Consider the following 17,483-nt stretch of genomic DNA (forward strand, 5'->3'; position numbering starts at 1 on the left):
CCATCAATCATTCACAAAAGTAGAGGGAATTAAAAATTCTTTGAACAATACCCGATATATACAAGGTCTTTGTAAATATCCAGCATAACCAGTGAGGAAATCGGGAGTTTGTTTTTCTTCAAAATTCGAACCCTATACAAAATACGGAACTGCAGACCACAATCCAAACGCACGCACGATACGATTGATACATAGATTACATAGATAGATACATAGATTACATAGATACATAGATAGATACATACATACATACACAGACAGATATATACGATACGATACGATAAATAGATAAGGTATATAGATTAGACAGATTACATAGTGACGAAGTTGATACTAGTTATATAATATACTATAGGAGATATTAGAGACTATTTGGATGTGATATAGCCGAGTTTTTAAAAAAGCGGCCATACCAGCAGGGCAAAACAAAACGAAGCAATAAAAACATAAATTTTGTACGTTTTATATTCTGTTTAATCCTTAAGTCAATTAAATACTATTAATTTGAAATAATAGTGTTATAGGAAAATTTGACAGAGTGGACTAGCCAAGTCTAGAGCACAGTTGAAATCGGTTAGAAGGTACTGATTATATCCATCCATAACGACACAGTTTTTCCCTGTGTTGAATACCACAGGTTCTACCCACACGATACTGTTTGGGTTAATCTCGTGACCGTTGATGAAGCGGAACATGGTCTCTCGGCCGTAGTCGCTGGCGCTTGTCCAGAAGTGGCGACACGTTCGCAGGTTAGGGCCAGGAATACCTACATAGAAAAGGTGAATCGATTTATGCAATATCAGCTTATTCTGAAACGAACGTGTTGTACTTCAACGGACCACAACGTCTCATGGTAATAGTAGCTTATGAATGACGACTCTGCACTTTGTATTAACAGCACTATAATAGGACTGGGCGTAATTACTGTTGCACAATTGTGTTGACTGAACAATGGGTGTATTTGTTTCGGTTTTCCTTTTTGCAATCAACAAATACATCAGGTTAGCTGCATTTAAATGAATAGTGTCATGAAAATAATTGTAATGGGAACTTGATCATTAGAATGGTGTGTGTGTGTGTGTGTTGATTTTTATCGTAGCTTTTAAAACAATTCAGGCATATTGCTTCAATGTCTGCAGTGTAGCAGTTAATAGTGATGTCGTCGATCACTGGGACATCATGCCGCAGAGATGTAGCATGATGACCTGCCCAGTCACATTATGCTGACACCTGGCCATCAAGTCTTAACACTAGCCTCGTAATGACGAGCGCCTAGCGAGTCAGCTATTAGTACCAGTTTTATGTGTCTTTGGTATGACTCGGCCGGGGTTGGAAACCGCGACCTCTCGCATCCGAGGTGGACGCTGTAACCACTGGGCCACCGTGCGGTACTTATAATGGCGAAATTATGTGAAGAAAAAAAAAGATAATATCGCGGGACGTTATTTCTTTTCTTTGAACACATTTATCCTGTCAGCAAATAATGCCTTGCTTTTGATCTCAGCACTAGCCCTTTTTCAATATATCAAACAATATTATCAAGCTGATAAACACTTGTTTTATTGGGGGGGGGGCATTGCTTCAATGTAAATATTTTTCGTTTCAAATAACATGTTTTCTTACATTTTCACAATATGCTTAATTGTTTTATGATATACATGGAATACATTAATATTCATCGAAACATATGAACACATTTTGTACATAAAAATATTCGTCAAACCCCACAAGAAAAACATCTTTAGAGTAGCTCAGAGCATGTAACTACTTTTAAACGAGAACTTACAGTACGCTTTATGCGTGATTCTGTCGTTTCATATAATCTGTACAAAATAAAGGTAGTCAATATTAACTGCGCACAATTGCCTACCTTTGTTATATTTTTTTTTTTCACACGAGTGGATATATATATTTACTCTTGGCACAATCATTTTAGGTTAATTAACAATGAAATAATCAACATTAATGCATAGCTTATATGACTAGCTATAAAGGCCATGACGCGAGCACGCGATACATCTGGACTTGGCAATGCTGACAGAGCCATAGACAAACCAGAATGTGGTCACCGATTACCTAGCTAGAACCCAAGCCAGTTTCCAGAAGACATTGCAAACTTCAATTATAACGCAATAAAAAAATTCAAACTAAAGTGACCTTGGCCTTTTACATATTGACGCATGTTGCAGACGTACAAGTTTTAAAACAATATAGGTCATTCTTTTCTTGAATATCAATGTATAGGCATCGACATTATATAATATAACAGAACATCTTTTGCGCTGCTTTCCATTTATTTTACATTCATAAAATGGTTTATAAGTCTATTCATGACGTTTTGACTACTGTACGCACCTTGAAACCAGACTGATTTGTACGAACAACCGGCTTTTAGCAGGTTTCAGAGTGAACGTTTGTATGACCATTGTATTAGGTGTGAATGATACACGGGTAATTAGCCTGGTTCTTCACGATACACGAGTCTTCGCACGAAAATCATACAAGCCACTATTTCAGGTTTGATGCATATCAACTAACCATTCACAAGAATAGTAGTGGTTCTTCTACAGTAAGCATGATTAATTGCCTAATTTTAATTACACGTTTCCAAACCCTTAACCTCATTACCTTCCAACTTTGCAGACCGTGACACAATGGTCGTATTCAATCGCACATATTCATTGTCCTACAGTTACGGATATATATATATATATATATATATATATATATATATATATATATATATATATATATGACTAATTCTAATTTAAAATTTTTCGCCTTTTCCACATTTTTTACATGCACTGGTCGCAGAAGGCCTTCTGTATAAAAATAGTCTACGTATATAATGCATAGATCATCAGTATGGCTATGAACTTTTTACAAATGCTAATTAAGTCAAAGGAACAAATTGCACATGGCACCGTATCTTCCCTTCATCGTAAGAATTGATTATTAACAATTGCAAGATGATGTCTCAGTACTTAAACTTGAATAATACACAATAATAACAAATCACAGAAAAGCATTAGGTAATTTCCAAAGATGTAATTTCAGTAAATGCATAGTACTCAAAGTGTATCATCTAAACAAGTAATGATTTAAGGTAATCTAGGTTTGTAAACAGTAATCAAGAGCTCCAGGTGGGTCTAATAATGCTTACATGACCAAACAGTTGGCCGTTTTACTAAGCTGGCTTACCTGTTGTGTAATAAAAGAGCCTGCGTAAATAATTCCCAAACTTTACACCCTGTTTATCTTACCTATTCAATTATATCCTTCAAAAATACTTTCTAAAGATGAAGGCGTATTTTAAAGATGAAAGATCGCTCAGTATGTACAGTCTCTTGCTTATTATCGAATTCGTTAATATCTTGATGATAATATTTCTAACATAACACATACGGCTTAGAAACTGATAAGACGACCAGTTAATCAGATGCAAGATCACCACATTGTACGCACCGACCTCCTTCCTTACTGAAGCAGTCCAAGATCTTGACGATATAAGCTCACATTCCGAGTTTGATCAAATTAGATGACAAATTTGGTTTCATGAGTGTTAGTAGGCTCGCTTAGATGATAAAGACTGCATTAGAAGTGTGGTGCTACCTAGTTTCAACTAAGTCCATGACCTTGCTTACAGAAGCAGCATATCACGTCTGACAAAAATCAGAGAAAACAAATATAGATTCCAAACAATGCGTTCGTATGATAGGATTTTTCTGATTATGGAATTTGTCTGAAACCTCAATGATTTGAGCATGTGTTCATAGTTTGAACAAATTAGGACTAGACATATAACCTCAAGAGGGTAACACTAATCAAGAGCCCCAGGTGGATGCAAGACAGATTCATAAGCATTCGGGTAGCATGCTCATTATCAGATTAATGCAATATCGTGATGACATGAAGCCATATTGCAAGTTCGATCAAACTCTTTATCAAATTTGTGACTTTTAGTAAGGCTAATATACTGGGAAAATCCTATGCAAGATCGCCTAATTATTATGCACGGGTACATGCTCATTACCGAACTCGTCCATGATGTTGATAATATCAGTCTATATCTTACGTTTAATTCAAATGGGATTATCAGTATGTACTCTGGCCAGAAAAACCGGTGGAGAATAAACCCCGGGAAAACCCAGGTAAAATCACCGACCCAGGTGAAGATATTGGGTGCTTTCTCACATGCCCATATTAGCCGAGTCCGAGATTCGAGCTCACACAGACACGGTGTGATGTGATGTGATTTGGATTTTTAACGTAGCTTTAACAATGTTTCAGTCATATCGCTACGATGTCTGCAATGTGGCAGTTTATAGTGATGTCTAGCACTGGGGCATCATACCGCAGACATGTAGCATGATGTCCCACTCACTCACATTATTCTGACACCAGACCAACCAGTCCTAACACTAACCTCTTAATGTTGAGCGCCAAGCAAGGCAGCTGTTAGTACTAGTAATACAAGTCTTTGGTTTGACTCGGTCGGGGATCGAACCCACGACCTCGCGCGCATCCGAGGCGGACGCTCTAACCACTAGGCCACCGGAGTGGTCACATATACACGGTGTGGGGGCATTGATCGGTAAATGCGAGCACATTGGACGACAAGGCCACTATGGGCCACGGTTCTGTCTTGAAACTTGGCGCATAGTTATCCATATAATTAAACGCGAATCTGAAAACATCCCAAGACAAGGTGCATATAACAGAGGCGAGTACAAATCGTAAATGTGAATTAAAAACTGTACACTACAGATGTCATCAAAAAATAAGCAATGACCATCTTTATGAAGACCTAGGTGTCCATTAGTTAATCGGTTTTGAAATATTAAACAGACGGATGGATATTAGATAGATAAATACATACATAGACAAAAAGGTCAGTTTTTGGGGGCATGTGAAGGAGATAATATCCACCCTCTTATATATCACAGGATAAAAAAAAAATGAATTTAGTGATGGAAGCACGGAGAGACTAGTGAAGAAAATACATAATAAATCACTGACATGATTTTCAGCTACGTCGCCGTAAAAGATCCATTACAATATTTAAAAAACAACAACCCTTGATATTAAACAGAGTGACTTATCGTTAACAGTGTGCAAACTAAATACATAGCTTAACAATTGCCTGTGCAGTGCCAGTAGAAAATGTGACAAATATGGTAAATTTCACAATGTAATGTCATTAACTGACAACCTCATTTTAATGTCGTTCTGATTGATATCATCTTGTAATGTTAACCGAAGACGAAAATAACAGACAGTAAACATAACAAACTTGCTAATCACTTTGTGACATTAACTACAGGAACACAAGAAGTGCATGCGTTTTGCAACAACTGTAGCAGAGAAAATGGCAATCTTTGAGTAAATTCTGATTTATTTTACCTATTTGTTGATCAGAGAAAGCTCTTTCCTCCGCTGCTCTCAGGCGAAAAAATTCAAAATTTGGTTCGTTAAAGCTGATTAGGTTGCCTCCTTGACTTTGGCAATATTTTTGAGCAGCCGATTGATTTCTGCAGAAGTCGGAAACGAAACGGTAACAGAATCTTCCACCACTGTCCTTGTCATACAAATTGTAATTTTGTGGACACGCGGCTGGAAATTAATGGAATAAACTTATAAATATTGACAATTAAAGAATGATGGTTTGCTGCAAATTTACTTGTGACAAATTGGTCAGCTTGAAACAACAACAACGACGACGACGACATTAATAATAATAATAATAATAATAACAACAACAACAATGAGCTTAATTGTAATAAAGGCCAGGAGTTCATGATAAAAATCCATACATAATGCAGTACACAAATGTAATATAGCGTATCTGTGACTAATGAAAAAGTATTACTTTTAACCATGATTCTAATGTTTCTTTATTTTAATTTAAGTTAAAAACAAAATAATGTTGCACAATGTTCAAACAATATCAACTAAATAAAACCCTGTAACCAGCAAGCAGCATAAAAGACGTATCTTATATAAGATATTTAGCTTCCATGCAACAAGAGCGGATGATAGTTTCTCAAATCTTGTCCGATTTTAATTTATCCAATTATACATTATTCAAATTTATTATGCTATCATTTTGTTTACAACTCTAATATTCTTCTTCTGTTGCATTTTTTTTTTCTGTAAAGTAGGTCAAACCTTTCTCGTAATTCCCGATACAGACGATATTTATAAATGAAATTCAATTTCAAAATTAACATTTAAAATTTCACTCCATCCTTCTTTATAAATAATTGTACATCTTTTTCTGTTACCCATTATTTGAAAATTACCCCCTCTGAGTATAGTACGCCTGTAATAAAAGCCTACCAGTCCAGATATGTACGCCTGTAATAAACGCCTACCAGTCTAGATATGTACGCCTGTAATAAACGCCTGCCAGTCTAGATATGTATTGACTAAGCATATTCTCAACGACTTGTATAAATATACTATCGCCACAATTTAGTTCTCAGTGGGCAATATAAACGAGTGGTCTAAAGCGCTCTCCGTTACGGATCACTACCATCTCACCTCTCTCTGCGTGGGTTCGAGTCCAGGATTGGACCATTGTGGGTATGTGAGAAAGCTTTCCAGTAGCTTCTCGCGGGTCGGTGGTTCTTCTTGGGGTTTTCCAGAGTTATTCCGCCACCATTAATACTGGCCGCCATGCATAACCTATCGTGAGCTGAAAATAGGCGTTAAACCTAACAACAACAACATCAACAACCAATATAAATAATGAAATGTCACGATTCAATTTAATAAAACTGTTTGCCAAAAAGTATCTTCAAATATATTAGTAAACATTTTAAAAGATCATTTCATTTTCTCATCCACTGACCTCACTAGACTTTGCCAAATCCAGACAAAATTAAAATCTTTCCAAAAACAAAGACCAGTTAATTTGCATGTAAATTCTTCCAAAACTCATTATTTACTCAGTACTTTGAAGATTTGTATCAAAATCATAAACAAACGGTTTTCAATATCGTTTGCATCAGGAAAACTCAGACTTTCGACCCATAGTTCACTTAATCAAAGAATGAAAACTGTATTTGCAGGTTTTTTATTTACCAAATTTAGAAGACTTCATTCCATAACATGCATAGCCTTCAGTGATGGAAATAATGCTTTGTCAGGTGTAACACGATTTTCTTTGTAAACGAATGCATCCCTCCTTTGTTTTGAATGATAAAGTATTTGACAGGTGTAGCACGGGATTCTTTAGTAAAATTTACATCCTAAATATGTGTTATAGGATTAAATATTTACATCTGTAGAACCAATATACTCTTTCAAAACTGCTGAGAAAGCCACCAATACGAATGCAATTTAAGTAAATTAAGTTTCTCTCATAATAGAGTGTGTGTGTGTGTGTGAGAGAGAGAGAGAGAGAGAGAGAGAGATTTGGATTTTTAGCGCAACTTTAACAATTTTTCAGCAACATCGCTACGATTTCTGCAGTGTGACAGTTTCTAGTTATGTCTAGCACTGGGGCATCATGCCTCATACATGTATCATGATGTCCCACCCAGTCACATTGTCCTGACACCAAACCGACCATTCCTAAAGCTAACCTCTTAATGTTGTGCGTCAAGCAAAGCAGATGTTAGTATCTCGTTTGTAAGTCTTTAGTATGACTTGGCCTGGAATATAACCCACGACCTCGCGCATGCGAGGCGGACGCTCTAACCATTAGGCCACCGGAGTGGTCAGCGAATAGTAACACAATAACGTTACATTAGGATGTAATTATAATACCTTCTGTATATCCAGCCTACAGCTAAAACGAAAATCGGGTCCTACATCCGGGGTTAGGAAACATGTTAACATTGGAATTCAATGGATCCTGTAAAATGCCAAATGAGCCCGGACTTAAGGCTCTACAGCCATGTTTAGACGTGCTGGGAGGATGGGGGGGGGGGACTTATGCCAACTGGGGTGCCTACAATCGGGGGAACATTCTACAAAAGCGTCAGAAATGCATGCAGACAATGAAGGGACAAGAGGCCAAATCCGATGAGAACATGACTATTGCGATCCGTACAAATCACGTGTCCCTGGTTAGATGGTAGAATTCCGCCCGGTAACCTTTCATTCTCTTCAAATTAAGTCCCTGTAGTTTCTCGAAGTCTTAATTTCGGTGCGGGAGAGTCCGGTTGTGTCTCCCACAATGGTTGCCAGAGATAAAGATTTAGCGTGTTGACTGATTACATCCCTCTCATTGCGAGAGTTGTTTCCCTGTCGTTTCCCTCGGTTGCCTTAGTAATAAATGTCATTGGACCAGGTCTTACAAACGTTGCACGTTGAAGAGGAAATAGTTTCGTACAAAACAGGCAAGCATCGTACTTATATTCATTAGCATTGAACTGTTTGCATTTTTCGACTTTTGCGGATATATCGGACTCAAACAATACAAAAAAGGAAACTAGCACACATAATATAGTTCGGCTAGTGAGAGATAAACAACCACACTCAGTATAGCAAACATGTACCCCTTGGTCAAAAAGGAGCACCATAAAGGGGTGCTCTTTATTGGTAAATATAGCCCGTGCGTATGAATCAACACAAATTGCAAATACTCACAACAACCTATAATAAATATATATTGATACGCTAAGTCAGTAACGCTTGTATAGCGATAGCGTGGTTGTCATTTGGGTAAATATTTTTTGCTAAAGACTTGAATCAGATAATGGCAATATTATTGTGTGCGTGTGTGAGAAAGATTAGGAATGTTAACGTAGCTTTAACAATTATTCAGTCATATCGATACATGGTCTGCAGTGCATCAGTTTATGGGTTGTTTTCACAGACGTCACGATTGAGTACGCAAATACCCACAATGCAACGCGCGCACACCTTGCGCCGCCATCTTGAGTCCCTACCAAACCTTTGTCAACATTAGTCGTCATGTATATTCAAGATAATCTGATCCAACTGTCCACAAGGACATTTACTTCATCGAAACGATACATAAATTATACTTGAAATTAAGTGCCCTATAGCACGAAAATAAAAATAAAGCTGAAGTTCCCTTGCTTATATCGAAAGACAGAATAGTGAAGTTGAACCGTAATCGTGCATATTGCTTTCAAATAGAAATGCAGTTATTTTTTTTATTTTTTTTTTTGCTGTAGAAACAATAATAGAACACATCTCTAAATTCGGTAGATGTTGCTGACAGGAACGTTCATTATTCCCCAGGATAACTATAAGGTATACTCGTGCATGACGGTCTATATACCTAATGCAACAATGACTTGGGGAGAATAACCGACCATAGGGAAGCTACTAGTAAGCTTATTTTTACATACCCACATTAATCGAGCCAAAACTCAAAGTCACGAAGACTGGGTGAGATGTGCCAGTGATCTTTCAACCCGAGACTACTAGGCCATAAAACACGATAAAGTTGATAAAAAAAAACACAACAGAGCATCCAAACATTGTAAATCAGTATAGATTACCTTAATTATTGATACACATGTCTCGCTAATATTTTGTACTAAACATAGAATGGTACAACCAATTACTTTCACTTATCAAAGGCTTCTTCGTAGTTTACTACATATATTGTACACTTTGTTTTCCTAAATAGCTACAAAATTAACTGATATAATTTTTAAAAAGTGCCTTCTTTATATTAACCCGCTCTAACATCAGCTTGTTCTAAGCCAAGTAATTCATTTTGCACCATTCACCCGTTTATACCGTTCTTTACTATTAATGTGACATCATTGCTAGTATGGGAAAGAAATTACTATCTGGAAAACTTAAAGAAAAAAGATGTACATGTTTACATTATGATCACTATTATTTTTGCCTGCTTCTTATAAGAGATTTATAATCTTCAACTGATTCCATCATACTTGCATCATGAACTCTCTCTCATATACATTACATACATATAATTTCTTTATTTGATCCACATCCGCCTTTAGCGATTCGTAACCCATTTGTCCCTCATAGTTTCTCTGCATAATGTGCTATCTCCCTTGTATCATAATTCGCTCTGCTTTGTATCTCAAAATATAGTTCAATTGTTGACGTTCAGTACGCCGAAATAAAAATTAACATGTCAGCTTCATTATAGTGCAAGAATAGTTTCTCAAATACTTGTTTGTGCGACATATGGTACAACATTGTGCATCATTTGCGTCGTGTTCAAATTGAGAAATACGCTCCTTTCAATGAAAATTATAGCGCTGATCTTTATCTGTAACTATAGTTTTGTAAAAGGATGTCATTAACTTCGGCACTAATGTAACGGTTACCTCATCTTTTTGTCTGAGTGCCTCTGAATTTGTCAAAAACACTAAGCTCAGTCAGAAGAAAGCTGAAAATATGAAACAAGCGAAGACAAATCCAATGCATTCTAAATTCATATGACATCGGACAGCGAGATTTCATACCCATTGTAATCGATACCCGATTGCAAAATCATACCTATACAGATCATTGCGAGTCCCGTTAATGGGCAGTACATGTTACTCGTAGCACAGTTTAGTGTCACCTCGTATCATGACTGTTCATGCCATTTTGTAAATTGGGGCGTAGACACGTTCTAAAACAAATGAAGCACAACATTCCAGAACGATCATTTTTTTTCGACGAATGCTTTTCAACAAACACGCAATCATTTTCTAACTTCATACAGCAATACCCCTGACTTTGACATCATAGCAAGTTGGAATTGTATGAGAAATAGAGAGGGAAAGGAAATGGAGAGATTTACTTGTTTTCAGTCTCTTGTCGACCTGGAGGATTAGATTAAGAAGCTGTATCGCTGATTTGGATGTTATTTTTATGGGATACTTCAGAGGTTTCGAATAACTGGCATCACTTGACTCAATCATCCACATGATACACAATATACCGCACACCATCAGGGTTCCTCTTGACGCCATGATTCTTTATGCTGTAACCAGAAACATATTGATTTTAAGTAATGTATTTTGAAAACGTTAGCTAAGACAGTATGAAAGAAGAAAGAAATAATGGGAGGAGGAAGTAAATGAATTAAACAATACAAAAATGAATAACAGTGAAGGAAAAAAGGAAAATACAGCGAAATGAAATATAACATGAACCAACTAATAAAGGTGAGCGCGTAAAGTTTCTCTCCGTGATGCGAAGGATTTAAAAACTCGGATACCTGACAAAGGCGTCAGCATCTAATCGTGAACGTTCAGTGTGACCAGTTTTCAGAGTCATACATATTTTATATCCGTGTAGTCCATCCACATGGACCAGGAATATATATCATACAATTTCATACTTAAAGGCAAACGTACAACTTGAACAGAATGGTTTCATCGTTACTATGTATGTAATGATATACACAGTAACCTCATGGGTCTGGAACATTACTCAGAATTTTAGCTTTCTTTTTCTGACCTTGAAGCTACAAGGGTTCGTCTAACTTTAGCAATAGAGATAAAAACAACAATAAAGAAAGATTAAAAGTCCAGGACAGGTTTAGTCAAATATTTCTCATTTATAAAACAGAACGACACCTTTTTACCAGTTCACAGATTCAACTTTTACTTACAGAATTATACCAGTAGATATGAACATAGTGGATGTATCTAGATTTGCTAAAAGTAGTCTAATTTACTAAAAATAAGCCTGATTGTTAAACATATATAATGTGGGCAATAGGTTTTTAATTTTGGAATCAACATTTGGGTTCCGAAATTCGTGTGTAGAAAATTCGCCTGTTTCTGGAAACTTGTAGTTTAAAGTCTAAGTTCCAAATTGTTCTTCAAAATTTCATACAATTTTTCTTTTCCAAAATTACCTCTCATATTTCTTGATTTAATCAATATTTATTCCAGATCTCAAACTTCACCAGCCCCTTCCTCTATCCGTCTGCTGCCTCAAGTTCCTACCCTTATTTGTCCCTGACTTGGAACAACTACGCACTTTACATACAAGCTTGGCACGTGTAAGCATTCTGGTAAACAAAGCGTGTATTGGTGGGCATTGCAATTGATCGGCCAATCCAAATCGACCATGCTGACGGAACATGACCTCACGACAGTAATACACACAACTCGGCGTTTTAATTCTTCTAATTTAACATAGTATCAGACAATATGATCATGACAAACCTACCCAAATATATTATTCTCATTTTCGTATGTTTGTGCAGGTAATTTAATTTTAAAATCTTGTATTGTTGTACAAAATACACGAACGGGTAACGCGCATTGCGATGCACGAGGGTACATCTCAAAATGACAACGTTCGACAACAAGATGCTCTGGCTAAAATCAGCCGATTCGAAGATACATGAAGTGGCAGCATAGCAATACACACACACACACACACACACACACACACACACACATATATATATATATATATATATATATATATATATATATATATATATATATATATATATATATATATATGAGAGGGAGAGAGAGAGAGAGAACTATAAATATATACAATACATAAAGGAAAGTGCTACCCCTGGATTCCTATTGAAGATTGCTTGATAGTAGGCACAATTAATATTTTAATAAACTAATGCTATCATACAAGTTAGATATTTTTGTATTCATTCTGTTCGGAGATTTGAAAAGCATTTTATAATGGAGTACGATCATATTTAGATATGTAGGGTTTTCTTAGAACCAGGGCTTGATATATAATATCATTTTTGGTCGCGCCGTGTTTACGGTTTCTTCAGTCCACGGACTTTTACTAAAAAAAAAATGGGTCGCTGAGCCAGTAATAATGTCTGAAGAAATGATCGGAAAGAAAGATATTGTTAAGAGAAACTGAGCTTAACGCAAAGGAAAAGCGCATTTCATTGAACCATGACAACGGTTTTCACTGATGGTTGCTGTTCTCTTGATCAAAATACATACAGACATGCAATAGTGTACAAGCACGTTACCAAAACGCAAAGCTTAACAAAAACGACTGAAGCGTGAAATGTGTGTCACACTGATCCAGCCTTCACTGAAAGGTGCTATACTCCAGCTGGTTCATCTAAATACCACCTTATCTGACAAGAATCAATAGTGTGTAAGAAAATTGCCTAAATGCAAACACTGCTATAGATAAACTGAGCTCAGAAACAAAATAAAAATCTAAGAAAAGGTATATTGACCATGACATATAGGTTACAATTACCTCTAACTCCACAAAGATTAATCAAAATCAATCTACCACCAAATATAGCTAGCAGTGACCTATTTATTAGTAATATTGTTTGAGAAAATGACCTAGTTGCATACTGTAACAAGAGAGTCGACTCAATATATAGAGACTAGTTGAAGGACATAATTAGACACATTAATAATAATTAATCCGGAATTGTTTAGAATCCGACTAAACTACATAACCCAGAAGTGCAGTATATCTGCTCAACATGACAAGGGTCACCAGGGTGTAAGGGCGTAATACCATACAAGAAAATATTAAATGTGTTCCTGTACCACATATGCCCCGCCATCCCTATCCTGTACAAATGAAACAAAAACATGTGCTATTTGCAATGATGTGTGTGAGTACTGACGAAAAGCTGCATTTATCAGCGACTAATAACGCTTTAATAGGGACTTTATCATAGTAAGTATGATATTTAGATCGCAGTCACCTCATTTTGGTCGGATATGCACACAATTACTCATCTAGGTGCCAAGTGCATGCCTCTTCGACCAATAATACCTAACATATGGACTTAGTTATATTAAAGCAAGCATGAAATTTAGACTGCAGTGATCAGATTTTTGTGCGATATTGTACACACAATAACTCACCTAATTACCAAGGTGTACGTCTCTGGGGCACATAAAACGCCCTCGAATTGGATCTAAAAAGGAAAACGTTAGCAAAGCGTATGGGGTCGGGGGGTTGTCACAGTATCGTGCTTTTGACTGAATAATAATATCTTCACCAAAACGTACTTAATAAAGGTACAATGCCGTGGAATGCAGTAACAGCAACTCATCTGAAAGCCTAACTTAACTAATGTGTAACGGACTAGTAAGGGACAACGATAACACTGATTGCCACTTGGACAATGTAGGATAGAAATAAAGCCAATTAAAATATTATATTGTAATGAAAACACTTACAAGATCACAAACAAAATACAAACACGATAAATGTACAACGTTTATCAAAAGAGAAAAGCTCTGGAAAGGGCAGACAATTATAACAAGATGGCAAGTATTTGTATCGTTGTTGTAGGGTTTAACACCATTTTTTCAGGACACGACAGGCTATACATGGTGGCCAGTATTAATGATGGAGGAAGAACCCGGGAAAACCCTGGGAAAAAAAACGACCCACGAGAAGCTACTGGCAAGCTTTCTCACATACCCACAATGGCAGAATCCGAGACTCGAAACCACACAGACTGATGTGAGATGGCAGTGATCCGGAACGGAGAGCGCTTTTGACCATTCGGCCACTCGGGGCCCCGATGGCAAGTATAATATGGAAGATAACATGATGAAATGAAAATATGATGACACCTAGTTAATACGTAAATATGACATAACATTTAAACAGTAAAATGCTTCATACATTAATTTGTTGTTAAATTTATTGGGGCGTTTGATTGTTCAAAAAGACAATAAAAATAAATATAAAATAAAAATATAAATTAACATATGGACTAAAGAAAGTGGTCATGTAATCTCCGAAATCTGTACATGTATGTAATATGCATAACAATATTAACTTTACTTAGTGATTTGTGAAACCTTTTTTGATTAAGTTGCACGAACGGTTGAGAATGCTTCGCTTTTCAAGTATATTAAACACTAGACATACGAAAAAGTATCAACAAATGGCGGTTGCATGTACATTTATGGTTCGGTTATTCCTCATAGAGCGCTAGTAAAATTTAGTCATAATACTAGTTTAAATAACGAAAGAAAAACTTAATTATTGTACAAATAAAAATGCAAAGCCACAACAATAACGCTAAACTGTTTAAACGGAGATATGTTCTCATCGGCAGTTCAAGGCCACGTAGATAGTTTGTAGCAACAAAAAGGTTTAAAACCGCATAAAATCTTTAACTGAAAACATTGATATGGTTTAGATCTTCAATACAACTTTTGGGGAAATTTTAAAAAATGTTTAAGGTTTTTTTTTTTTTTTTTTTTTTTTTTTTTTTTTTTTTTTTTATCTAAGATTGAATATTAGTAAAACAAAAGAAAACCGGATGCTTGTTTAAATGTTTAACTAATAAAAAATACTGTATGCAGGTATTTTTTATAACTTGTGTATTAGTCGGAAAAGGACAGTGTCGCGATTATACAACATAACGAATAATGGGAGACACTGGTCTGCCAACGAAAAGAAATGTATAAAGGTGAGGTGATATATTTTGAGGATATCAGCATCAAAAACAGGAGGTCATCACTTCGGAAAGTCTAAATTAATTTCAAACTAAACGAGTATAAATATTACATGATTACTAAATATAGATTTGATGAAACGGTTAAGCGATTACCATACAAAGAAGAAAGATGGGGATTGTCCTGTATGAAAAACATACGGTTTAAGACTGATATTTTGTCAATTTTCACAGCAGGAAAAAGGAACACTGATGTGGCTCTGCATTCTTTATTATGATTACTAAAATAAACATTTTTTTTTATAAAGAAAATATATATGTTCATTTCTCATGATTGTGTTAGTATGTAAGTGGGATATGGGTGTGGCTGTTTCAAAAATATGATAATGTACCTATATTTTCTAATGGATTCTCCATGGTAGTATATTGCGGTACCATCAAGATATGCATCGTCTGTTTGTGACATTATATTTCTAAACTTCTTACAGTCAATATTGTCGAGCCCATAAGTAATGACACGGTTATCTTAACTGTACCATCGTCCCTGCCTATATTAATTGGCATTGCTCATTATGTTAGAATGCTCGTCATCGTGACCATCTTCTGCAGCAGAAACAAGCTATACAAATTCGGAATATGGTTTAAGTTTGTTGTAAAGTTAAATGCTTTATATACCGTGAACATTGCGAAGTAGGTCACATTATATATGTTTAGTATCTATCCATAAAAAAGTAGGTTTGTTTTCTTTTTCTCTGCTGACCTACTTGCGTTATCTTCTTCGCGTGATTACTGAGAGAATATGAACATTTCACTACATGCAGTACACTCACTGGCATCGCATAGTTTCTAGAAAATGGAGGACCCCGAGTGGGCGAGTGGTCTAAAGCGCTTACCGTTCTGGAAAACTGCCATCTCACCTCTGTCTGCGTGGGTTCTAGTCCAATGGTGGGCTAGCGTGGGTACGTGGGACAGCCTGCTAGTAGCTTTTCGTGGGTCGGTGGTTCTTCCCTGGGTTTTCCAGGGTTCTTCCTCCACCATTTAAAATGGCCGCTATGTATAGACTATCTTGTGCTTAAAATGACGTTAAGCCATAGAACAGCAGCAATAAAAAATATAGAAAATGGATCTGCACATTCAGAAATGTGAATTTGTCCCCGTCTCAACGCGATTGTGTGTGTGTATGTGTATGCGAGAGAGGTAGGGGGCGTAGTCAAATTGCGCCTTACACCATAATATTTACGAAATAAAGAATAATAAAGCAATTGGATCTTTATTTCGTACAGCTTTCTTATATTGCAATTTAGTTTTTATATACCTAAGTTTGTCAAATTCTCGTGCGTTTTTCTTTCACAATGCCTTCGATTCGTTAAAACATTCGAAATTTATTTCGTATTGATAAGACGGAGGGGTTTTAGCTATTTTGTATGGGTATATATATATATATATATATATATATATATATATATATATATATATATATATATATATATATTGTGTGTGTTTGTGGGTGGTGTGTGCGTGTGTGTGTTTCTGTGTGAGAGAGAGAGAGAGAGAGATATGCGAGGTTCAACATATCAGTTTATTCTGTAATGACTTTGATCAACCCTAATTGAAATACAATTTAGCGAGATGACTTAGAGATAATGATAATAAACAAAGCTAAAATATCCAGTACTCACCATAGTCAAGCTTCTTCTTTATATAATGGCAAACATTTTATGCTCAAATCCTTATATAAATCGTGGGGAACAATGCTCATTTGTTTTGCATATCATGCAGCATGCTTTTTAAGATTGCAATCTATGGGTCAAAGGTTAAGACATACCCGTCACAATGGACACACTTGAGTGCATTAGCCAGGTGTAGAACGGTGATTCTCAGTTTCTCACCTAGCAATACAAGCTCTGTGCTTTATGACAACACATATAACGGTTATATCATCATCATTAACATCAATAGCAATAAATATAAAAGTAGCAACGAAAATACAAATTACAAAATATACAACGGAAAAAAAATATTACACGACAACAACAACAACAATACTACTACTACTTCTGCTACTACTACTACTACTACTAATAACAGTAATAATAATAATAATAATAATAATAATAATAAACATGCGATTTAAGTG

At 36.0% G+C, this 17,483-nt stretch overlaps 1 protein-coding gene across 2 annotated transcripts; it reads right to left on the reverse strand.

Moving 5' to 3' along the window:
- Positions 1–447: 447 nt before the first annotated feature.
- LOC149784165 (uncharacterized) lies at positions 448–17,132 on the reverse strand. 2 transcript variants are annotated; one of them, XM_089933219.1, is made up of 4 exons: positions 17,026–17,132; positions 10,751–10,933; positions 5,404–5,613; positions 448–766 (listed from the first exon to the last, which is right to left on the reverse strand). In XM_089933219.1, exons 2-4 carry the CDS (start codon positions 10,920–10,922, stop codon positions 519–521), a joined length of 630 nt encoding a protein of 209 aa, XP_089789345.1. In that variant the 5' UTR covers positions 10,923–10,933; positions 17,026–17,132; the 3' UTR covers positions 448–518. The 2 variants fall into 2 exon arrangements, with proteins under 2 accessions (XP_089789345.1, XP_089789346.1); XM_089933220.1 differs by lacking the exon at positions 17,026–17,132 and adding an exon at positions 11,816–11,835.
- Positions 17,133–17,483: the final 351 nt, after the last annotated feature.

Source organism: Sinohyriopsis cumingii, chromosome 14 (genome assembly GCF_028554795.1).
Source record: "Sinohyriopsis cumingii isolate HCF-2022 chromosome 14, ASM2855479v2, whole genome shotgun sequence".
Taxonomy (NCBI): domain Eukaryota; kingdom Metazoa; phylum Mollusca; class Bivalvia; order Unionida; family Unionidae; genus Sinohyriopsis; species Sinohyriopsis cumingii.